The sequence below is a fragment of the Stegodyphus dumicola genome, chromosome 10, assembly GCF_044657685.1.
Source record: "Stegodyphus dumicola isolate Sdum_Otavi_A_Nest chromosome 10, ASM4465768v1".
In the NCBI taxonomy this organism is placed as follows: Eukaryota; Metazoa; Arthropoda; class Arachnida; order Araneae; family Eresidae; genus Stegodyphus; species Stegodyphus dumicola.
This window is the reverse complement of record NC_140777.1, coordinates 159,175,597-159,201,595: the sequence shown is the minus strand read 5'-3', so window position 1 is coordinate 159,201,595 and position 25,999 is coordinate 159,175,597. Positions and strand designations below refer to the sequence as shown.

At 33.3% G+C, this 25,999-nt stretch overlaps 1 protein-coding gene across 6 annotated transcripts in view; it reads right to left on the bottom strand.

Moving 5' to 3' along the window:
- The window catches only part of SPoCk (secretory pathway calcium atpase), a 253,313-nt gene that overhangs the window by 140,235 nt on the left and 87,079 nt on the right, over positions 1 to 25,999 (bottom strand). For 3 of the 6 annotated variants that reach the window (XR_015043598.1, XM_085825761.1, XM_085825757.1), the window contains exon 2: positions 1,919 to 2,125. Coding sequence is in view for 5 of the 6 variants with exons in the window: in XM_085825761.1 (XP_085681887.1) it covers positions 1,919 to 2,125 (207 nt within the window). In the remaining variant the exon portion in view is untranslated. Of the gene's footprint in view, positions 1 to 1,918; positions 2,126 to 14,995; positions 15,072 to 17,584; positions 17,881 to 23,087; positions 23,207 to 25,999 lie in introns of those variants that run through there. The other 3 variants (XM_085825759.1, XM_085825758.1, XM_085825760.1) reach the window with 3 other exon arrangements.

Sequence of the window (25,999 nt, the reverse complement as noted above, 5' to 3'; positions counted from 1 at the left end):
CTTGCTTTTATCGTACAAAGTATTCCTAGCAGTGAAACAACTGGTTTAGATAAAATCAACAGTAAAAGCCTAAATAAAAGATTGCGTTTTGTACACAAATTAAGGCAGGAATTAAGAATGAGATTTCGGAATGAGTATTTAGCAATGTTGATTCCTAAAGGTAAGAGCCAGGAAGAATCTTTAATGATTTAACGGAGTTGGGGAGTCGTTCTTCTAGAAACTGATGGCAAGCATATCAGCCGGAATCGTCACTGAAGTCTTTTCCGGAGCAGATGGGCATTCAAGAGTCGCCAGAGTGAGAACAGCTAATGGATAGAAGTTGCGACCATTCCAGAGACTTAATTTATCTGTTAGAAATCAACAGTTGGAAAAGTTAACATTTGTTGCTCAAGATGCTTAAAGGGATGAAAGTGCCACTATGAAGCTGCCTCTACACCTTGCAGCTAATGATTCAGATTCCAGTGACGATGATGATTCCTCACCCAGAGCCCCAGATTTTGTCACTTGAACTGGTCGATGTGTTAAAATTCCCAACAGACTTGATTTATAACTTTTGTAGCAAATTATAGGTATCCTACAAATTGCAAGGTGGGAGGTTGTTTGAGTAATACCACTTATGGCTTAATTCTGTTTTAAGTTTTATGCTTTGAAAATAAGTTCTATCGTTTTGTAAATATACTGCTTCTAAATTTTGTAAATATCTGCAACTAAAGTGTTTTTTCATATTAAATCCATAGTTATTTCCGAAGCTTTAAAAGATGGTTTTTAGAACTATTTTTATGCACAGGTTTTGTTCATGATTCTAGCTTTGTCTCAATTCACTGTAAATCTATTATGTAAAGTGAAAGTGATGTCTCTCTAAGACAACAAAATACTGTTAGTATCACATAAATATTCAATACATATAAATACAAGTTAGCAATTATACCATTAGCATTGATTTAGAAATTAATTAGGAAAGACAAAATTATTTTTAAGAAAAGAGTTGCAGCTTAAAAATTCAGTCACCATCTGTGATGTGCCAATGGAAAATATACACACTACAAATTTGGCATCTCCCAAAATTAACACGAATATACAATACAAAAAAAGTACATAAGGAGTCTCAAACAATAATTATATCATTATTATTTAATATTTTAAAAATCATCCATATTCCTTAAGAGATTAGTACAAATTTAGAATAAAAACAGATCATGCATAAAAGTAGCCTTAAAATCAGAGAAACCATTAAAATTATTACTATGTCACATTGCAGTAAAGAACTTCTTTTAAATCTCTCATGTAACTGGATGGCTATTCTTAAATACAAAACTGAAACCTTACCAGAATCCTCCTCGCAAAGAATTCATCCAGTAAGGAAAGGAGCAGAATGAGAAGTGACACATCAATTGAGTTCTAACTCATAAAGCTGACAAGTCATCCATGAGAGCTTCAGTTTTAGTATATCTCAGAAAAGATATAAAATATTCTGAAATATATGTATTGCTTTTAAATCACTCAATAAGTTTAGAAATGTATTTTAATTTTGAAAAATGAATTCAATAACTTGTGGAATGTCCAATGGCAACACCTCTGGCATTTGTTAGGCCACACAGATGACAGATGGTCCTGACAGTATAATCTGATTTAATGAAATGGAAAAAGTGGAAAGCCTAAGCTACAGATATTTCTAAGATTAAAAGATGTCCTGACAGTATAATCTGATTAAAAAAAAGGGGGAGACACTTAAAATTTTAAAAAAAATTATTATTCAGATCACTAAAAAGCAAGTGGTAAAAAATAAAAAGATAACTTGAGCAGGGCATAAATATTGTATATTTGAATAAATAGTTTAATATTTGCATATTCCACCTAGAAATAATTATAACACACAAATGCCATTTGCAATCTCTACATGTTGATATCTATTACTCACTTGTTCTATATACTTTTTCCACAGAGGCTCCTCAGGTGTCACCTCAAATTCATTAGGTCCATAAAGCGCCAATCGACGATTCGCTTCCTGCCAAGATAAACCATAGTGGATATCTGTATTAAGTACTGTTGCAACTTCTGCTGCTGTCCAACGACATGCTTCCTCAGTGCGCAAACAACGCATTCCTTCTTCGTCATTCGGTTTTTCCTAAAGTGAATAAATACACTAATTAACAAACATAAAAAATTCAATTTAGATTTGTTTTGAATTTTGGTTATAAATTTCAAAACAACACATATGTAAGTATATAAGTTTATATTTTTAAATTAATTCTACAATAAGCATTAGGAGACATTGGCTTCTTACCTTTTAACATACATATTACAAACTCTAGTAACACGCAACATAACCTAACTGTATTTAAGATAGTTAAAAAAAAAAAAGAAGAAACTATTAAAATAATTATCTTTGTCATTATTTTTAATAAATTATCTAGATAGAGAAATCCAGCATGACAACGATTTCTGAAATTATTTTGAGAATATAAATTGACATTATTGATCAGCCTCAACTTTAGCATTTTAAGCACCCTAGACAGTGCCATTTTAACAGCATTATGACCCCTGGGGCAAAGCAATGTGCTGGGGCTTATATGACAATCATTCACAGAAATGAAATATAAATAGCTTAGCATGGGAACTCTATGCTCGTGCTGCCCACAAGCAATTCCCTAGAGGGCCTATATGTTACGCTGGCTCTGATTATAGGCTATCAGTAGACTTAGTGCTCCATATAAGCTAAACATATTAACATAAGAATTACAGAAGCAGTCATTTTGACCATAAGTGAAATTAAACTGTGCATGTCTTCAAAATTTTCTTTTTAAATAATTTGATATTTTTTGAACTTTTTATAAAAGCACACCAAAAATACTTTTTCTAAAAGCATATTAAAATGACAAAATTGGTCGTTTTGACTATTCTTCTTCCCTTTTAGAAGGCTAATGTGGCGCCTTGTCTACTACAACGCGGCCAGTCTGGTAACCCCTAGCAACCAAAAACAATGTTTATTCTATTCTATTGTTATTATTATTAATGAACTGTCTCAAAAATTGTACTACCATAATTGGTGACCCATATTTATTACGAATAGCAACATTTAATGTTGCACGAATATGGAGTTTATATGCCAAAATTCTGAGCAACAATAAGTTATGCAGTGTGATGACATGCAAGTAAGAGATTTCACCTGTGATTTCAAGCGTTTTGCCGCATTATGGTGAGTCAACATATTTCTGTCATAATTTTAGTGCATATATGTATCGTCTGCTGAATTTGAGCTGCTAATTTCTCTGATTTCAAGTACCAAGAAACTGTGTCACTATATACATATTGATTATTTTTCTATACATATTATTATTGTGCATATTCTATACATATTATTAATATGCATATTCTATAAATATTATTATTGTGCATATTTGATTGATCTAAAATGGCTGACAACGATGCTGCTTCACAACTGGGGCGAGTGGCAGTTAAGCCACCGCCTTTTTGTCGCCGAGACCCATTGTTGTGGTTCATTCAATTGGATGCGCAGTTTAAACTAAGTCACATTACTGCCAATGAAACTCAATTTTATACAGCAATCGCCACGTTAGAATCAGAGGTACTGCAATCAGCTCGTGAAATAATTTTGAATCCACCGTCAACGGACAAATACAAATCTTTAAAAAAAATTAATTTCTGTTTATGAAGAATCCAAGATAGTTAAAATCAAGCAACTGTTGCACAATTTACAGTTGGGTGATTTGAGGACTTCTCAATTGCTGTCTAAAATGCCAGACTTAGCCGCCGGTAACCTAACGGATAACATTCTTAAAACATTATGGATGAATAGACTCCCATCTAACATGCAAGCCATTTTAGCGGCCATAGCAAGCCACTTAAAAATCTTCCCGAAATCGCTGATAAAATTCACAAGCTGTCCATTCCTGCGCAAATACACGCAGTGCAGGCTCCTGCACAAATACACGCAGTCCAGGTATTGTGGCGTTACAGGCTCAAATTGATGATTTGTCCAAACAGGTTGCTCAGTTAGTAGCCATCCAAGTTAGTAGCCTTTTCAACACAACCACTCCACATCACGTGGTCGAAATACACGTCGTAACCCACTGAGGAAACGTTATGAAAGCCATCCTATTTGTTTCCACCACAACAAATTTGGAAACAAGGCAAACAAATGCTGCGCACCGTGTCGTTATAAAGACCAGAGAAATGAGAAGGGTCGTCGCTCGAAGTTGTGAACAACAGCAGCCGGTATTTTGCAAGCCTTTTCGTCATCGAATTCGAATAATATAAGAATAATATTCTTATATTATTCGAATAAGAATAAGAATTCGGGTTTAAAGTTTCTTGTAGACATTGAGGCTGATGTTCCTGTCGTTCCACCACATTTTCACGAAAAAAAAGCGCCTTACCAAGTTACAACTTTATGCAGCAAATGGAACTCTTATTCAAACTTTTGGTGAACACCTGATATCTGTTGATTTAGGATTGCGCCCCGACTTCCAATGACAATTCATTATTGCTACTGTCCTATCATTGACGCTGACTTTTTACATAAATTTTCTTTGCTTGTCGATCTTAAAAATCGCCATTTGGTAGATTCCACAACCAACTTAACTTATCCTGGAGTAATTCGCAATAGTCAAGACTTGACTGATTTCGGGTAACTCCCCATGGCATCAACTTCTCAGAGAATTCCCTACAATCACGCGCCCAGTTATGGGAATTTCTGAACCCAACTATGATGTACTACATTATATTGAAACTACCAGACCTGCAGTTGTTTCTAAACCAAGATGCTTACTTCCGGACAAGCTTAAAGGCACCAAAGAGGAATTTCAATACATGATGGAACAGGGAATTTCCCTCCTTCATAAAGTTCATGGGCCAGTGCGCTCCATCTAGTTCAGAAACGAAATGGTAACTGGTGCCCGTGTGGTGACTATCGTCGGTTAAATGCAGCTACAATTCCTGGTCGTTACCCAGTCCCACACATTGCGATCACGAATTATTAGGAATTTATGAAGCTGTCAAATATTTTCAACACATGGTAGAGGGACGCGTTTTCATGATCTTCACAGATAACAACCCTTAACCTATGCTTTTCAACAGCGTTCGGATAAAGTTTCTGCTCATCAAATGAGACACCTAGACTTCATAGGGCAATTTTCAACAGATATCCATAATATTGAGGGTTCACATAATATTGTTGCAGACACCTTGTCTCACATTGAAGAACTAGCCGGTTCCTTCGCCAATAAACTTTGCTGCCCTTGCGGATGAACAACACCGGGATTCAGGACTACAGATCCTCTTGAGAAGCAAATCTTCCACCAGTCTCAACTTGCAGCCTATGCAGCTGTCACCTGAACTTGGTGTAGCAGTATCTTGATGCCATTTGTTCGAGCTTTCTTTTTATTTTCATGCCAGCTGTTATTCCACTGTTTGGTTAGAATATACGTGAGACTCCCTCTAAGTAATAATGTTCTAAATGAGTTTCATATTTCTGATGATAACTCTGATTCAAAAATTATTCTCATGAAAAATCTAATAGAGAAATTTATTATGTTCCATCTGATTATAATTTCATTATTTCAACTATAACAAGTGAATCAGATTCATCAAATGACAGTTATATTATTCCTTCAAAAGAAAACTGCCATATTATTTCACATCTGGCTCTAATGAAGATATTTTTTCATCATTTCCATACTATATCAATTTTTGAATAAGAAAATTAAGAAACAGCAAATTATGGCACAATGTTGAAAAAGAAATTATTTCAGCAAATTAACTTTAAAATGTTTTGCCAGAAGCAGATAGGCTAACTATTTTTACTAGGGGGGGAAAATAACTGATCGAAAAGAAGTAGTAAATGTTGACAAATGTAGTATCAAATGGAAATTTTTTATTAATGAAAAAATATTGTCATACACTGTAATGCACAGAAACTGAGGCATATCAAAAGTCAGGAAATCTAAATTAGAGTCTCTCACTTGATAAGCTAGACACTTTTATTGCTTCATTATATGCTCATTATGCTTGGGTTGCCAAAGAACTTTCTATTTTAGGGTTATGGTCGAAATTCTTGAGCCCAAAATTCTTTAGTGAAAAATGCTTAGAGACAGATTCTTGGAAAAATAGTGAAATATTTGCAAAAATCAATTAAATCACAAAGATTACAAGATTCAGATTATTTTATTGTCTTATAAACAAGAAGATGAAAATATTAAAACAAATGAACAGTTGTTTTCTCCAAGATGAGATGCCCCTTTGTTTAATATATGCTGCAAACACTTGATAAATTCGGAATAAAATTCGTCTTTTAACCGATGGGAAAACAACATATTTTATTATCACATATCTTTATTTTTGAAAATATGAAAGCAGACCAGTTGAAAAAATGTTGGAGAGCAAGCTATCTACTGTTCATTGTGCCCTTTTATAACAACGGAAGAAATTTTATCATTGACAATTTCTTTACTTCTTTGAATTTAGTCATAAACTTAAGCAACAAAGGAATTAATTACGATGGCACAATTTGTCTTGCAGAACCATCCCTCTATCATTCAAAAATACAAAAGATGAATTATATTCTAGAAAATTGTCTAGCATGATGATGTATCTCTCTTGCCATATCAGGGAAAATAAGAACAAAATATTCTACTAATTCTACTAATGAGTTCCTTTTATCCAAATCTGGAATTTTCATCAAATGAGGGAGAACCTAGAGGTTATGAGATTTTATACTGCAACAAAATATGAAATGGATGTTTTGAATCAAATGGCTCGAGTATATTCTATCAAGTCTTCAAGCTGATGTTGGCCAGCACAGGTGTTTTTTAGTACTCTTGATTTATCTATGATAAATGTGTCAATCATCTACAAGGAGACTACTGGCAATGCAAATATTAGTCATGATTTTATTTTGGCTATTTCCAAACAGCTAAGATAAAATTACATTTCCTCAAAGAACCTTCTTGCTCCCATGAGAAAGCCTAAAAATGTTCCTTCTGCAAACAAGCATACATAAGTGAGGTCAGATTAATCAGTGCAAGAAAAATGAAACTGTAAATGCTTGTGCAAGGTGTAGTAAATATGCATGTGGGCCTTGCCCAGGGAGAATTACTAAATTAATCACTTGTGTAAATTGCAAAAATGAATAATGTAAGTAATTTATTTCATTATTTAACTCTCATATTTTATTTAAAAAATTAAGAAACAATATTTTATTCTACAAATATCTAGACTGAAAATAACTTTATGTAGTGTACAAGATTAAAATTAGACTTATATTTTAAAACAGAAATTGTCATCATGTAATCCAGCCATACCTTCATGAAGACATGTTGTTATTGTCATGGCCATATTTACATGGAACACTGGTTGCCAGAGCCTACTTCAAAGAGAGGTTGGACTTCTATTTTCCACTCCCAATTTTGAGGGAGAGCACCCTGGGAGATCTGTGGGTCTACCACCCCTCTTCTCACCCACCAATCCACACGATAGGACTTCCGGCTCGCTGCATATTTAGAGTGCTGCCATGCTGCACCGACACTATACATTTACAAACATCCATGTCTTACCTGGGATTCCTAATCACTATACTGTCTGGACGACTCATGAAGACATGGCTTATTATATTTGTCTATGCTTGGAGCCAGCCCAGGTACCGATAGTCATGTTCTCTACATGTAATCAAAATTAGTCAGAACCATGGACAATTCTCTTAGAAGCCTTTCAGTATATTTCTAATGATGCAGTGATTAAGTTCACAGAACACAACATCTGTAAAAGAACTCTCAATCAAGTAAATCTGAAGGGAAAGAGGAATTTTATTAATATTACCTGTCACCAACTAAGCTTTGATCCTTTTTCACTTCTTCAAAATTTAGTTCTATACTATTAATTATCCCATTCAATTTAAATGGTTTAGGCCAGCGATCTCAAACTGGTGGTGCATGAGCAACATATACAGCATGTATAGGGTGGACCATCTAAATTTTGGAATTTGAATCGGCTATAAAAAAACTAATGAATATTTTTTGAAAATTATGTGTTTATTAGAAAGATTGGACATTTTAATTTAAGAATGAAACACAACATCATTCAAATGACTGCCATGACTGTACCCCATCTGATTAACCGAATTTTTCGGTACATTTTTGATTGTTCGCGCTCCAGTCACATGAATGGCAGCTTCGATTTTGTGTTTCAAGGCATCAATAGTCTCTATATCACTTATCCTTAAGGGTTCCCAACAACAAATATATATATCAAATTGGGTTAAAGTGGTTTTCGGTCTGACTGTATCGTTGAGGCATTTTTCTTCAAAAATGAGCATGGAGCTGCAGTTACGATCAATAGAGAGCATTATCATGCCATGCTAAATGAATTTTTGTTTCCAAAAATTGAAGAGGGCCACTTGCTACACAGCCAATGTAACCATCGATTTTTTGCAAACTGTGTTTGGAAATCGAGTAATCAATCAAAATGCTCCTGTCAATTGGTCGCATCGGAGCTGTGATTTGACCCTGTTGGAATTTTTTTTTCTGGGGAACTCTGAAGGATAAGTGTTACGCCAACCACCCAGAGATGATCGATGCCTTGAAATAGGAAATCAAAGTTGCCATTCATGCGAGTGGATCCCAAACAATCGAAAATGTACAGAAAAATTGGGATGATTGGATGGGGTATTGTCAAGCCAGCCACAACAGTCATTTGAATGATGTTGTGTTTCATTCTTAGATGAAAATTTACAATCTGTCTAATAAACTCATAATTTTGAAAAAATATTCATTAGTTGTTTTTTTTTTTTTTTTTTTTTTTTAACAGATTTGAATTTCAAAATTTGGATGGCTCATCCTTATATATCTATTATGTATTTGTAGCAAATATGGTTCCAAAAGTTTGCAGATGGACGACGTTATTGAAATAATAACTAAAATAGTAAATTTTTATCTAGAATGAGTTCTGAATCATTAAATTTGTCACACTGCTAGAAGAAACTGAAAGTGAGTACAGAGAAATTATTTAGTATAACGAGGTGAAGCAGTATGGTTGAAGAGCTGTATCAAAACAGTTATTTGATGTAATACATGAAATAAAATATTTTAATGACACAAAAATAAATTAATAAATAAATAAAATCATCAATAAGCAATATAATGATAGACAGGTGAGCATTTATTGTTGACTTCGTGAGACATTTAAATATTCCTAATAAAGAGCTCCAGGAAAAGAATAAATATATAATTAACATGTATGTTTATATGTGCTTTTAAAGTTAAATTCCAATTGCAGGAAACACAGCATGAATACATGTCCTACATCTTAAATCCTGCCCTATTATTTTAAATGAAAAATCTCAAAAATAAGCAAGAAAAATAACATAATTTTGACAAGAACTTGAAAGATTTGTGTATTAATTTCAAAGATTTTTAGTCCAATTTTACATTATTCTCATTACTATTAAAACATAAATGAACTGCACACTAGAAAAATACAAAACAGAGCAAATTAATTTACCAAAGTGATCTAAATCTTATTCAAGGATTTGAAGATAGATTTGATTAACTCTTTATTCACCCTTGTCAAAACATAAATACCTTCAATACGAATTTTTGAAATTAGAATAATCGCTTTTTTTGGAAGTATAGTTAGTATATGTTTTTAACAGTTAAAAATTAGTAAGTCTGAAGAACTTGATTAACTAAAGCATCAATAAGAAATTAAGAAGTTTATAATTGTCTGCATACAAATATATGTGTTTATGTCAAAGAAAGATTTAATAAATAAAAGAGAGAGGGTTGTCATTATTTATTCTCTCATTTCGTCACACTTCGAAAAATTTTGATGTAAATTTGGAAAGTTTTCATACAATTTGTTAATTTCTAATTAAAAAAAAAAAATATGGTACTAGTTTTCGGTTTTGAGGGCCGTAAAAAATCGCCAAACTATTGTTGATAACAGTGCTGCTAAAAATAATTGCGGCAAGCCTAACGCAAGAAAGGAAGTATAATAGTAAATAACTATCTAAGATTGATGTTTTAACTTAGATGAAAGGTTAATTTCATATAATACTTTTTTTATTATAATTTATATAAAAAAGGCTAAACATGACTGAATGGAAGCATAAGAGTAAATAACTATTTCAGATCATTATTATAATTTATATAAAAATTGCTAAACATATGAAAATAGGTCGATGTGTACAAGGATACCAATTATGTGCAATTCTTAAAAACGCATCAAGCAGTGGGTGATTCTGCAATTTACCCAAAATTTTATTGCATACTTTTCATCATGGGAAATTCCCAAATTGTTAAATCCATAGGATAACAAAAAAGGATTTAAAATCAAAAAAGAATTTAAAAATTAACCTAGTATTTCAATGGCGTCTTAAGAAATATAAAACTATATAAACTTACGCAATCTGAAATCGGCAATCTGAAATGTACGCTAAATTTGGCACGCTGTTAAATGAGCGCATTTGCTAAATTTGGCTCTTTTGCGCATACATTTTCGCTACAATTTTTTTAAAGTCCTCAAAACGGAATACAGTCGAAAGTCGTTAATTCGGACACCCATAATCCGGACCTCAAAGCTACAAACTTTCTGCGCATGCGTCGCTTTGACGCACGCGCAGAGGCGTTTACGCGTGCACGTAAGACCTTTATGGCTGCAAATATATGTGTGCGCATGTGCATTTAATGTATAACGGACGGTAAAAGGTAAGCTAAAATTATCTAATTCAGTTAATGTTGCAGATTGCGTTGTTCCTTAATCTTCGAATTGGATTCGGCTTATTATTTTTTGCAGATTGTTAGAGCAATTTTATAAAAGTAAGCTTGAACTTTCGATTATGTCAAATAGAATTACCGATATATATTTACTAATATGTAAAGGATTTACAAAGTGAAAGTATGTTTCGAAATCCGAAATCTGTTTATCAATTTCACGCTGCTCTGCGGCGGGGGGAGGGGGAAACGCCGTGACGCGTAATGAATTGGAAGTTGATCTGTCAACACTATCCTTATCTTCAGGGCAGATGTTTTTATTTTATTTGGCTTATAATTCCTTACTAAATGTAGTATTTCATGTTGATGTACTCCTTCTTTGATATGATTTAAAGCAATTATAGGACTTGAACAGCGGAACTTTGTAACTAAACAAGAAATTATGTCTATTGAATAGAATTAAAGAGAAAGTATTATCACATGAAAGGAAGCAACTTAAACAATTTACATTGAAAGACATGTTTAATAAAGTAAACAAATAAATATTAAGCTTTTTTTTTGTAAATTTTGATACCCTTTAGATCATAATTGTTCTTTATTTCATAAATTATGGTTTTATATTTTTAATTTTGTAATTTCTGCATGTCATCTTACCAGATTTAAACTGATGATCTATAATCCGGAAAAATCGATAATCCGGAATCGCCGAAGTCCCGACGAGTCGGGATTGACGACTTTTGACTGTAGTACCAAAATTATTTAGTAGTTAATTCAATACATTAGAAACATAGTACCTGAAATAAATGTCAGTTTGAAAATTTAACATTTAACTGTCAATATGCTTGAATTGTACAGTGTAACCCAGAAAGATTTCTTGCATGTACTAAAATTTAAATTTCAGAAAAAAAATAAATATAAATTTGAATTTTTTCCCTTTGCATTATTATTATTGCTTATTATGTTTTGATAAATATGTAAGGTATTAGACACCTAATGAAAAGATCAAAATTAAACCAAAAGAAATCAGGAAGAGAAGGAAAATTTAATAAGTTTGAAAAATAAAAGACAAAGCCTACAGAAAAACATTGCAGAAACCACAGTTAAATATTATTAAAAGAAATTTTCTATTAAACCTTGTTTGCCATAAATTAAATAACGGACAATTTCCAAATACATTCAGCAATCTACACACACACGTCAAATGCTAACATCATATTGTAAAGGAACGATATCCATGCATATAATGGCATAATACATACACATATGCTGGTTATCATTAACTAAGGAAAATTCACAAAAATGATTATTACTAAAAAAGTTACAGATATAAAAGAAAATAAAATAGAAAAGTTATAGAATTTAATGAAACTGAACCACAGTACACAAAACATAGTACGGTATCAAATAACATGGAAAGAAATTACCAGACAATTATGATGTTATAGCAATTAATAGTATATGAATAAAATGAGCAAATCGGATGTGTCAGTTTGGTATACGAAAATTACCTTATATGGAGTTAGATCTCTCCTACAATACATACAGCATGTGCGATGCTGTCAATTATGTGGTCTATCAGTTCCTTAGGAAGTGAGAGCCACTGCTCTTGCAATGCAGTTGCAAGGGTGGCAAGGGTCTAAAGAGAAGGATTGAGAGCAGCTTTATATGTCTTCCTAAACATCCCAGACATGCTCGATAGGTTTTAGGTCCGGTGATTAAGCTACCTACTCTTTGCACTGAATTGTTTGCTGCTGACGATAATCACCGATGATGAGGACCCTGTGCAGTCTAGCATTGTCATCATGTAGCAGGAAATCATCACCTATTGCCCCAGCATAAGGGTATACATAAGCATCAAGGATGTCATCTCTATAGGCCTAAGTATTCATGGTCCCATGTGGAAAGACATGGAGGTCTGTACATCCACTCAAAGAGATACCACCCCAAACACACATACTGGTTCCTCTGTATGTATCTCTTTCATGGAAGTCTGATGGATAATACATGGGTCCCGGGTTCTATCCAAATCAAATAATGCCTACTATTGCCTTGGATGCTAAACCTAAACTCATGCACAAAGAGAACAGACCTCCACTGATCAGCCATTCAGTGGACAAACTGATATGCCCATCTCAAATGTTCCCTTCTATGACGTGACATCAACAGCACACACATGACTGGCTGCCTCACATGCAGAGGTCCTTTGTGAAGCTTTCTATGCATGGTTGACATTGACACTAACCTTCTAGTGGCTGCAGGAAGGGAGGATCCGAGATGAGTTGGAGTTGTGGTTCTGTTTTTTGTGCCCATAACAAATATCGGTCATTAGCGATCATTGTTAAGTTTGGCTGAACATCCTTGATGCCAAATCTGTGGTCAGAAATTGTTGCCAAAGTCTATGAACTAAGAAGGGCTGACATTTAGTCATCTAGCCATTTCTGTCCGACTTTGCCCTATCTCTAGTCTACCAATAGCTCTCCACAGCAGTTCTTCAGCCAAATGATGCCTGGAGGTCATTATTACAAACTGGCTATCCCACATTTCATATCTCAGTATCAGGGCAAAATTTGAAGGCTTCCTTTCAAACATGAAATTTTATGCTTGTTGCAGATGGCGCATTTCAATTACAGTGCCATTAATTTGCATACTGCAGTTTTATTCGGAAACTCTTACTGAACAACATACTGAAATTTGATATGGAGTGGCTTATTTTTAAATGCAATATTGCGATTTTTTTCCTTAATTTTTGGAAACCAGAATACTTATATATGCACACACATATATATGTATATAAATTCACTCTCATTTTGTAAAAAAAAAAGAAAAAGGTAAAAAGTGTGTGGCCTGTCAGCTGTTTTTTGTGCATAATAGAATCAGAGTTTGAGACTACTGGATTAGGCGACAATTTTCCTGCAGGCAGCATGCCAACAAATTATTGCACTTTTCATCTCATTATAAATGTTAGTCACAGATGACTGAGAGGAGTATAATGGAATTACAGAACCACAATGCCTATGCTTTATTAAGAACTTATATGAATACAGAATTTTTTTTTTTTTTTTTTTGATAAAATTAGTGCTTTATAAGAATTTTACAAGAATTTAAATTGCTCATGGTGCTCAAAAATGATAAATCTTGAATAACTTCTAAAGTTTTGGAATTATCAGAACAAATTATTTATTTCACCTTTAATCAATATATTTATTAATCCTCATGATTTACCCTCTACTGAAACATGAGGGATGTCAAGTTGAACATCTAATATTATCTTTGATGAAATTTAGAAAATTATGAATGGCAACGGTGGAGGTTTTTTATATTTAGGTTTTGAGCTTGTTCTTTTTATTAGAAAATGAGAAAAATGGCTTTGAGTTGCATTTCATGTGTATTTGAGAAATAATGAATATTATCTTATGCCATTTATATTTTGAGTGTTGTCTGAGATGTTGAAGGTAGAGTTGTTACTTATTAGAATTGTAAAATAAACTGTTTGTGCTGTCATGAGATGTTTCATTGAATAATTGATTAGAATCATTTTCATTATTAATTCTTCCAATGTTTGAAGGCAAAACAGAACAAGAGATTCTAATTTGACTAAGCAGGATAGGAAGTAAAATCTAAGGTGCACCAGAATTTCACCATTAACAGTAGAAGAACCTATAGTGTACTACCACATAAGTGCACAGCTTCACCCAAAATTTTAACAAATAGTGCTCCAAGAGGACAAATCTATTTCCTATCACCAAACCACTCCAGAGAGCTTTCGTCTCATCAGTTCAAAATAATAATGCAAGTGAAAGGTTGGATCGTAGCACAGCCCACACCCTTGGTGTGCCCACTGATATGGCACATATCGATGTGTACATGAACAAAGTCAAGGGAGTGTGCAATGCCAAGTTTGTGCAATTCTGGGATTTTTTTTTTTTTTTTTAAGTGAAAATAGGTTGATGTGTACATGGCTACCGAGTTTGTGCAATTTTTTGACTTGTTATTTTCAAGTTGGTAATTTTTGAGAAATGTGCGAAGCAGTGGGTGATTCTGCACTTTCTCAGTTTGTCGCCAAAGGTGTGGGAGTATTTTTCCGTTTCGCCGGCACAAATCTTGCTAAGCAGACTTTGTTGCCGTCAGCATACAGTATACATATAAAAAATTTTAGTTCTAAGAATTTTTTATTTTGAAGACATAAACATATTAATATGATTTAAAATTTTGTAAAAAGCCAATAAATAAAGACAATACATTTGTAAAAAGAAATTAAATAAAGAATTTACTATGCTTTCATGGTTCAACATCCTGATTTGACGGTTCGTGTCACGTGACCCAAAGTGATCTCATCTGACATAAACGCTACAAAAATATAATTCTCTCAGTAATTGTCTACATTAATTTCAAGTTAAATCTTAATTTGGAATACAAGTATAAATACAAGAATTATTTCAATTCGTACGAATAGCTTATTTAGAAATTATGTAAAAATGCAGTGCTTTACTTCGCTAATGCATTCTCATTAGAATTGATGAATTTAACCCTTAATTTTGCCTTTCCTACATTTTCGCCTTCAGGTGAGCTACATGATTGCATCCTAATTGACTTAATTACCGCAAATGGTCTTAGGGTATAAAATTTAACTATCTGGTAAAAATTCTATGTAATTGTATGCCAGTATTGAAAGAAACAATCAATCTGATAAGAAAAAGCTGCCACTTGTTTTGAAAATAAAGCGTAAAAGGTTACCAGCGAAGATATTCCATTTGGATCAGTTGTACCGTAATTGGGGACTTTATCGTTTGCGACGGCAAAATGGAAAAGATGGACTTGGATTTTATCCAAGTGAAATAAGCTAAAATTAGTCAATCATTTCTATTTTCAAAATAATACCCAGAATGAAAATAAAATTCTAGAACAAGTAATTTTTAGAAATTTTAACTCAGCACAGATTTTTATTTATTTCCAGCTTACTATGTGCGACTGCTATGTGCAAGATTTAAAAGGAAAAAAAAATTGATGAAAATGTTTTCAGTCATGCTTAAAATTAAAAGAATGGACAAGAATTGAAATATCGCTGACAATGATTATACATTTCAAAATATTTCATTTTTTATTCAGAATAGTTAGAACTATAAATAAGGTAATAAATAACGAAAACTATCATAGAAAATCCACTTAAATATATATATATATATATATATATATATATTTCTATTTTTTGTGAAAAAAGATGTAGATTATATGGAAATGATAACCCAGTCTAAAAGAAATCATTAATAACAGAAATTAGAAAAAAGCATATGAAGAAATATTTCATCTAATAGGAAATGGTTGGGGTACCAACATCATTATAAATTATTATATCGCTAACATAGCAAAAAAATATCCTTGTTCAAAATTTTGTTAGAAGTTCTATTTATTACATTATTAATCTTTACTAAAAGTTACATTATTATTTACATTTAAAGTTATATGGAAAATAATAATTGCACATTGTTTATATCACATATTTTGCAATTAATGAAATTATACCACAGATACCATTAAATAAGATATTTTATTATATCATTAAATAAGATACTTTTATTTAAAGTAGAAAAATCCTTATCAGCTTTCTTAAAATACAAAAAATTCTCCAATTAAACTAAAATAGGCATCTCTCTAAGGCTGAACCTTCCAAAATTTCAAAATAAATATGTTAAGTGATATCTATAAACAACTCTATGCAAGTATAAACTAAGGTAATCAATTTAACATGCAAGAGGCCTACTTGAGATTTCTAGCTCAAAAACAAAATCCTGAGACACATATCATATTGCCTAAAAATATACTTGAGATTTCTGGTTAACGAGAGACATACCATAACTACCCAAAAACTATTTCTGAAAATGTCCTTTTAAAAAACCTCTTATACAAGAGGCCTAAAATTTAAATGAAAATATGAAGGTGTTTTCATAACATATTACTCAACTTTTACATTAAAATATTATACATCTCCTCAGTTTTGCAACAAGGTGTGATTCAGAATATTTAATTTCATTTTTTATAAGATACCTTTAACATTTTAAGCTTCTACATATAAAGTCCTCTTACACGCGAGCTTTTTTTAAAAAAATAAATAAATAAAATTCTTTTAAAACTTCAAGATATCTTATATGCAAGCCAATAACACAACTGGAACACTACCCTTTACAGATTAGCTCAAATCATGAACGAAAAATAGCATTACTTTATAAAGAATATAATTTACTCAAGATACCTTGATTCAGAGATCACTAAAAATTCAAATCAGAATATGTTCTATGCACACTCTTTATAAGCAACCTTTGCTTGATATAAAAAGCTGCAATCTAAGTTTCAATAGAAGGGGGGAAGAATCTAATATGCAAATTGCACCAATAAAACTAATAAAGAAGGATTTCTTCAGAATATCACAGCTTTATGATAACAAAATTCTGAAATAAAAATGTCGGTAGTTTAAGTCAAACTATACAAGCACCTCTTACTTATCTTGAAGTATGTTTACTAGTAATCACTTAGCAATTTTTCAAAATGCTTATTACTAGAAATAAACAACACTTCTCAATACTCAGCACAATTTAAATTGTTCTTTATGTCAGTGCACCCAATTCAACGTTTATGAGGATACTCATTTAGCATGACACTTTTTTTTTTTTTTTTTTTTTACCCTATACATATAAAAATGACATTTTTAAGTTTCTGTGTAATAGCCGAATTTAGTGTAATGACCCACGTGATAAGCAAAGGCGCACACCATGTATTTTTTCACTAGTAAGCACATTTAGCGCTTCGAATTCACACAAGAATACTTGTTTAATTAATTCTACAAGTTTGTAACAATGTTTACTTACTATACAGAGATTGAAGAAAACAGATGTATACTTAGTTTGGCGTGTTTTCACAATTTGATAGTAAATATTCAAAAACTATTAGTGTTTTTAATTCCAGCGTGGCAGTATCAAAAATACTATATGAACTAAATAATGAAGGAAGCAACCATGCGTAAAGAAGGAACACGTTGATGTTTCATTCGTGTTATAAAATGTCATCAAGAAAGAAAGCGTGCGCTAACAGGAGGAAACGGGAAAAATTCGGTGTATACCATACGAGCAGTACGGTCTCGAACCGACACAGAAATGGCAATTTTGGCACATATTTCGCTAAAAAGGTTGCCGGTTTAAGTAAAAGTCGCCGTTAAATGTGCCAGTAACGTCACCAATCAATAGGAAAGTATGCAGGCAAAGTAACTAACAGGTAATAAAGAAGCGTTTATCGCTCCGCCATAGTTATTTATAGAAACTGCCCTCCCTCAAGTATAATATTGCGAAATTTATTAAAACACGTGCATCTATTCACAGTAATTTATTAAACACGCTTTATATGCATAGCTGATTTTATTACATACAAGTGATATCACAATTCCTCCCTTACTTTTCGTAATGTCTCATAAAATTCTACAAAAATCTCCAATGTTCAAATTTCTTTAAAATTATGTCCTAATTTTCTCTAAACTACGTCAGGGATCTTTTACAAAATTTTAGTTATAGCTTCTGTATAGTTATGCATAAAGATGCTATAGTAGTGATTCTCAACCTTTTTTCCTCTATGAAACCCCTTTCACTACAACTAGACGATCACCCCCTTTTCCAAACTCGAAAAATATATATATCGTTATTTAAATTTAGATTATTTTTAAGATGTTTTATTAAACAAACAAGAGAAAGTATCGAAAATGCTCATAATTACCAAAATTTGAATAAAAGTAATTTTTTATATCCATAAACTAAAACTTCAGAGGTAAATAAAAGTACTAAGAGTATAAATACTTAGCAGGTAAATAAAAGGCTACCCGCATTTCCCAATGAAATTATGAAATCCCCCCCCCTGGGGCAATTCTTCCCTAGTTGAGAACCTCTGTTCTTATGTGTAGTTATTTTTCCTATAGAAATTTGTGCGGAGATTCTATAGAAATTTGTACAATTTCTAAAGGTTCCATATAAAGAATCTTGTATAGAATAGTTTTTATACAGAAACTGTATAGAATTAACTAACAGAATCCTACTGAAAATATCAGATCCAATTTCTGAAAAACGCCGCCCAGACGGGAAAGGGACTGTCGTACCGAAAGGCCGGGTTCCAATCCCGGAGTCGGCATGGATGTAAATTGTCTGTTCTTTCATAGGAGGCAACCGCGGCTCACCCATTAGGTGCCTCCATAATAAAATAAGTAGTAAAAATAATAATAAGTAGGGGCCAACGCCTATAATGGTTATTACCCAACAAGTTGACTTTCTTTAATTTCAACTAGCGGGCAAGCCCGCTGTTATTGGCCTTTATTCGAAAGTTGGACAGCGCGTTCCCCGGGATCGAACTTTGGACCGAACTACCAGTACTCAACGACAAGAATATACTGCATACACGATACACATGCCTAAAATCACGAAACCACCCATGCAGCCAGCCCTTTCGCGGGTATTCGAAAGTTAGACCGAACTACCAGTGTTCAGCGGACTGCACCCGCTTTTTTCACCTATGCATCCAGAAAATGCTGCATACAATATACACATGCGGAAAATCACGAAAACACCCATGCAGCCAGCCTGCTCATGGGGATTTGAAATTTGGTCCGAACTACCAGTGTTCAGCGCCTTTGCGCGGGCTGCTCCCGCATTATTAACGTATGCATCCAGAAGATGCTGCATACACGTATGCGTAAAATCACGAAAACGCACATGCAGGCAGCCCGCTCGCCGAGACACGAAAGTTGGACCGAACTCCCAGTGTTCAGCGGTTTGCGCCCGCTTTGTTCACATATGCATGGAGGAGATACTGCATAAACGATAACATGCGTAAGATCAAGAAAACACCTATGGAGCCAACCTGTACGCCGGGATCGAAAGTTGGACAGACCTAACAGTGTTATTCAGTTTTGAGCGGGCTGCGCCGGCTTTATTCACATATGCATCCAGAAGACACTGCATACACGATACACATGCGGAAAATCACGAAAACTTCCATGCAGCCAGCCTGCTCGACGGGATTCGTAAGTTGGACAGAACTACCATTGTTCAGCTTTCTTGCGCGGGCTGCGCCCGCTTTATTCACTTAACTTAGCAGGTAAATAAAAAGCTACCCGCATTTCCCAATGAAATTATGAAATCCCCCCACGGGGCAATTCTTCCCTAGTTGAGAACCCCTGTTCTTATGTGTAGTTATTTTTCCTATAGAAATTTGTGCAGAGATTCTATAGAAATTTGTACAATTTCTAAAGGTTCCATATAAAGAATTTTGTATAGAATAGTTTTTATACAGAAACTGTATAGAATTAACTAACAGAATCCTATTGAAAATATCAGATCCAATTTCTGAAAAACGCCGCCCATTCGGGAAAGGGGCTGCCGTACCGAAAGGCCCGGGTTCCAATCCCGGAGTCGGCATGGATGTAAATTGTCTGTTCTTTCATAGGAGGCAACGGCGGCTCACCCATTAGGTGCCTCCATAATAAAGTAAGTAGTAAAAATAATAATAAGTAGGGGCCAACGTCTATAATGGCTATTACCCAACAAGTTGACTTTCTTTAATTTTAATTAAAGACACAAGCTTTGGATACTTAAAAGCATTATAACAACAAAAGTTTCTTTTGCAATAAAAAGAATGAATAACATTTTCATTTTTGAATGTAATTTTTTAACTTAAGTTTTAAGTGATCTGTAACATGGACAGGGGCATAAAAACTTACGGAACAGATGGTGGTTTTTTCCCTTATAAAAAATTTCAGAACCGTTTTAATTTAAAAAAAAGTTCAAATAAACTTAATTATGGTTTTAAAAAATAGTTAAGTGCAGTTAAGTCTGAGAAACAATTTCTTTTATTAGAAGTATATGCTCAACAATTAAAAGCATTCATTTCAGGAATTGGAATTTCATAATCAACAGCATAAACTTAATCTTTTGACCAATTTTTATGAACTGAATTTATTTTACGTTTTTGCAAGATTTAATTTTTATATTATATGAGCAATACACAAAATTGCAAAGAATGTTACATAATTTAAACAAGGGGGTGGTAAAAATTTCTAGTTAAAAAGGATTTAACACTTATGAATAAAAAGTTTTTATTCCTGCTCTTTTATATGCCATATATACTATATTCGAAACTAAAAATTTGCTTTGCATAAAATTCTGAAAGCTGCAGAATACCATTCTAGAAATTAGCCCAGAAACAATGAAATACATTTTTATTTAGTTTATACTTTTAATTTACTCAAAAATAAGAAAAATATTAGTTTGTGTATTCTGATGAGGTAACATTTCAGTGCACAATAATGAAGTGATGAATAATTGTTTCTATTGTACATCCTGTCTTAAAAGACAAAAATATGAATTTATATTTACAAATACGCTTAAAATCAAGGAGCACCTCAATTCTTGTACATGTCACCATAGTTCATGCGCCTGAATTAAATGCAATATTATTAAGTGTTATCATACTCTCTTGTAGTCGTACTCTTTTTTGGCGTAACCAACAAAATCTTCACAATCCAAAGAAGAGCTAAAATATCATTCACATTGCTCTGTATAGGAAAGAAATCTTTAAATTTTAAAAACTCGTAAAAAAATTACATAAAATTTGTGTTTAAATTTATACTAAATTTTAGCATTACAATTTTCTAGCAAACTCATTTTTCACAAATCAGGGGTAACTTTAATCCGGACTCATCGGGACTTCGACGATTCTGGATTATCGATTTTTCCGGATTATAGATCATTAGTTTAAATCTGGTAATATTACATGCAGAAATTATAAAATTAAAAATATGAAACCGTAATTTATGAAATAAAGAACAATTATGATCTAAAGGGTATCAAAATTTACAAAAACAAAAAAAAAAAAAAAAAAGCTTAATATTTATTTGTTTACTTTATTAAACATTTCTTTCAATGTAAGTTGTTTAGGTTGCTTCGTTTTTTATGTGATAATACTTTCTCTTTAATTCTATAAACAGACATAATTTCTTGTTCACTTACAAAGTTCCGCTGTTCAAGTCCTATAATTGCTGTGTCGAGAATATCGACTAATTTGTCAATCGAAATTTTTTCGTTATCAATAACCTCTGTGTCACTTTCTTCGCTATCGGAAGCGAATTATAATGACGAGGAATTTGATTTAAATCATATCAAAGACGGAGTACATCGAGATTATACTACATTTAGTAAGGAATTATAAGCATCAAATAAAATAAAAACATCTGCCCTGAAGATAAGGATAGTGCTGACAGTTCCCCCCCCGCCGCCGAGCAGCGTGAAATTGATAAACAGATTTCGGAATGGTTAGATAAACAAAAGATATGCCTTTATCCATTTTTTGCAGCAATTCCACTTTTTGTTTAATGGACTTCGAAACATACTTTCGCTTTGTAGATCCTTTACATATTAGTATATATATCAGAAATTCTATTTGACATTATCGAAAGTTTAAGCTTACTTTTATAAAATTGCTCTAACAGTCTGCAAAAAATAATAAGCCGGATCCAATTCGAAGATTAAGGAACAACGCAATCTGCAACATTAACTGAATTAGATAATTTTAGCTTAGCTTATACCGTCCGTTCTACATTAAACGCGCATTTGTAAACGTATTTTGCGCATGCGCACACGCATATTCGCAGCCGTAAAAATCTTACGCGCATGCGTCAACGCGACGCATGCTCAGAAAGTTTGTAGCTTTGAGGTACGGATTATAGATCATTCCGGATTATGGGTGTCCGAATTAACGACTTTTGACTGTAGTATCATTATGCATCAAGGAATGTATAAAGGAATGGATAAAGCCTTTTATAGAAAGATACTCTACAGAAATCGGCAAATTTTTCAAACAATAACCGAAGCAAATTTTCCGTATACATTTACAAATACACATGCCTTCTCCGTGCCGTCCGGGTTCGGCAAGGCCGTTAGCGTCGCTGACAGCAGTGCCGAACGGCCCTTCGGCTCGGCAGTCAGCCACGCTAACCACTATACCATTTGAGCGGCCTTTTTGTATATTAAAATAACTAAACTAAAAATTACATATCTTATGCTTAGAATAATTTTACAATAGTTGAAAAGAGCTGACGACGAAAGTATTTTTTCCGTTGGAAGTATCAAGTCGGCGCATATATTTTTCGGCAGAAAATTATTTGACGCATTTTTCTATCAAAGAAAAGAACTTGAAGCTCTTCACGTAAGAATTGGTAAGAATGAAGCAGGTTGTGAATCTGATGGCAGTTTCAGTACAAATATTTTGAAACAGTATCGTTTATCACACTTTACAGACACATTTCTCTATAGGTTATGCTTAAAAAAAATTTCATACCATTCCATTTCTGAGAGATGTCTTCAGTGACGACAGCTCTTTTCTTCCCATGGACTCAGTCTTCAATTCAAACTGCACAATATATCGCGCAGAAATTTTTTAACACTTTAGAGAAACCAATCTTATAGAACAAGCGCTATTTATACAAAGCTAAGGCTACCAATAAACTCTTAAAATGAACCGAGGTTTTCGTGTAAACCGCCAGCGACGGAAATTCTGTCCGCAACCATCAGAAGCGGAAGCTCCAACGAAATTTAATAATGAATGTAGACGGAAGTCAAAGTGATAAGTGACCACCGATCCAAACCTTGAGACACAAACGCTGAATGAATATACGAGATTAGCCCACAAAATGATGCTTTAAAGAATAAAACTGAAGGAAAGGAGAGAAGAAATTTATTTAAAAATTGGTCATGAATTTCAGCACCTTCAAAAGTTTTCTATTTTCTAAGCTACCAAATTACAGAAATAAATTAAAGAGAAAAGGCATAACCCCCAAATAACAATATATAGCAAAAATCTAATAATCCAGCACGACTGAAACCGATTATTTGATTAAAACTGCATAATGCAGAAAAAAAAAAAAGATTATTATTCATAGATTAAATACATATAATCAGCTGTTGATTCCTCAGTGCTGCCAGAGCATGAAGTCTTCCCGAGTTAAGTTCAAAGCCTTAGTAGATTCCGCTCTCTTTTTTTCTTTATTTTAATAAAATCGTTCGGTAACTTTCAACAGATTCAATAATTTCATTTTTTTTTATTTAGGGCCGGATTTACGTATAAGCTACACAAGCTATAGCTTAGCCCCCCCCAAAATTAAAATATAGTATAAAGAGTATTAAAATCTATTAGAACAGATTTATAAAGGGCCTGGTATATCAAACAGCTTATGGCCTGGCTATAAGCTATATTTGGATCTGCCTAAATTCCATACAGGTTGAATTTTTATCGCCAAACACAACTGCGAAGCTACAACTAATGGATCCAGGAATTATCCAAAATCTTAAAAAAAAAAAAAAAAAAAAAAAAAAAAAAAAACTGAAAGGTTTCAGATTTTAAATTACGTCTAAAGGATCCTTTTTTTAACGTTTTGTGTGTTACCCTTATTTATTAAATATCATGTTCTTTGCACTTAAACCATAAAATTTAGTTCAACAGCAATGTCACAAAATAATTTTAAAACCAGCACATCTGTAGAATTTCCGATACACAGTTCCGCGCGCTGGAGATAAAAAGGTCCCCCCCCGGTAGAATGTTGCCATTGCTCGCTTTTAAATCGTTGATTTTGTTTATCAAAAATTCGTCAAAGTTTTACAAAATATGAAATCGATAATAAAACAAATTCTAAATTTCAAATTTGGGCTTTCAGATGCCCATATTGGCAGTAGGATTACGTCATTCAAAATTGGATGGGCTCTAGGTACCGTTGTTTTATCACAATGCGAGAAACATATATACATTTATACAGATTCTTGATTATTTTATTTCTTCAAATATAATACAGGGCAATAATATTTGGTGGAAACGATTTGAAAAGTGATACAGACTTTTAAAGTTTTCAACGCAAAATCGGAAAACGAAAACATTAGTCCTTCAGGGACAAAGCCCCTTTGCACTAATTATCGTTAGAGACTTTTTTATAATAATTTCTTCTTCAGAATGTGGTGAAAACTACGACATTACTCTGCTGACAACTAGCTATAAATTATCTATAAGCCGCATTGGATGCTGTTAAAGAAAGCGCAATTAGTTAACTGCTTTCGTCATGCTAAATTCATGCACGCCGAAAAGAACCATATCGAAGAATGTGATGACATCGATACAGCTTTTCCTGAATTCAAAATATTTAAATGTGATAACGTTACTTTTTCTGATTATGTTAAGGTAGATGAAGACTTGAAAGTCTGTGGAAAACTGAACGACGATGACATAATAAAAACCCGTAAAAGTTTACAATTGGGTGCCCCTTGGTTTTGGCGATTCTTTTTTGACGCTAAGATCGGCGCCAGGAAGGCACAATTTCAAGATGGCCACTACTCAAAACCAAAATAAGAAGTCAAAGAATTGTACAAACTGTGTGTCCATGTACACATCGATCTGAAAAAAACATCCTAGAATTGCACAAACTAGGCATTGCGCACTGCCTTAAATTTGTCCATGTACACATTAATCTAATTTCATTTAAATAAAATCAGGAAGCTATAACAACGTTAAAACTATCATGGTAACCAGAAGTGAGGTTTCATAGCCAAAATTTAAAAAAAAAAAAAAAAATGTCGCTAATCGAAGGGGCACCCAATTCTACACTAGAGCCTAAAAACCATCTGAGATGAAAAAGAAGAGACCTTATCGATTTCGGAAGAGAACACAGAGGCTGACTGTTAAGCGTTCTAATCTATAATGGGCTTTATAAAAACTCTGGTTTGGTTTTGGTTTGGTTTTATTAGATTACGGCAAAGCACTCGAGGGCTATCTGCCTTAAGGAAGGGATGCCTTCGTGGAGGACTTTCTAAGGGAAACTGGCTCGTATACACGTTACACATGGGGAAAACCACGAAAACGCCCATGCAGCCAGCCCGTTCGCGGGATTCGAACCTCGAACCGAACTACCAGCGTTCAACGACTTTACCGCTCGGCCGCTGGTGGGCTTATAAAAACTCTGACAGCATTTATTAAGATTGAACTTTCCTTTGAAAAGGAATTGAAATGTTTACTTCAAGTCGAGAAAGTTGGCTGAAAAATGTAGACAGAAAAACAAAACCAAAGATCCATTTTATAGTTTTTCTCAAAAGCGTAATTCATATTTTTAATTAAAGTTTACTTTCTACTGCATATCTTCCGCTTCATTTTACGATTAAGGTAAGTCTTTATTGTTTTTTGATATGTTTAATTTTAGATACATAGTATAA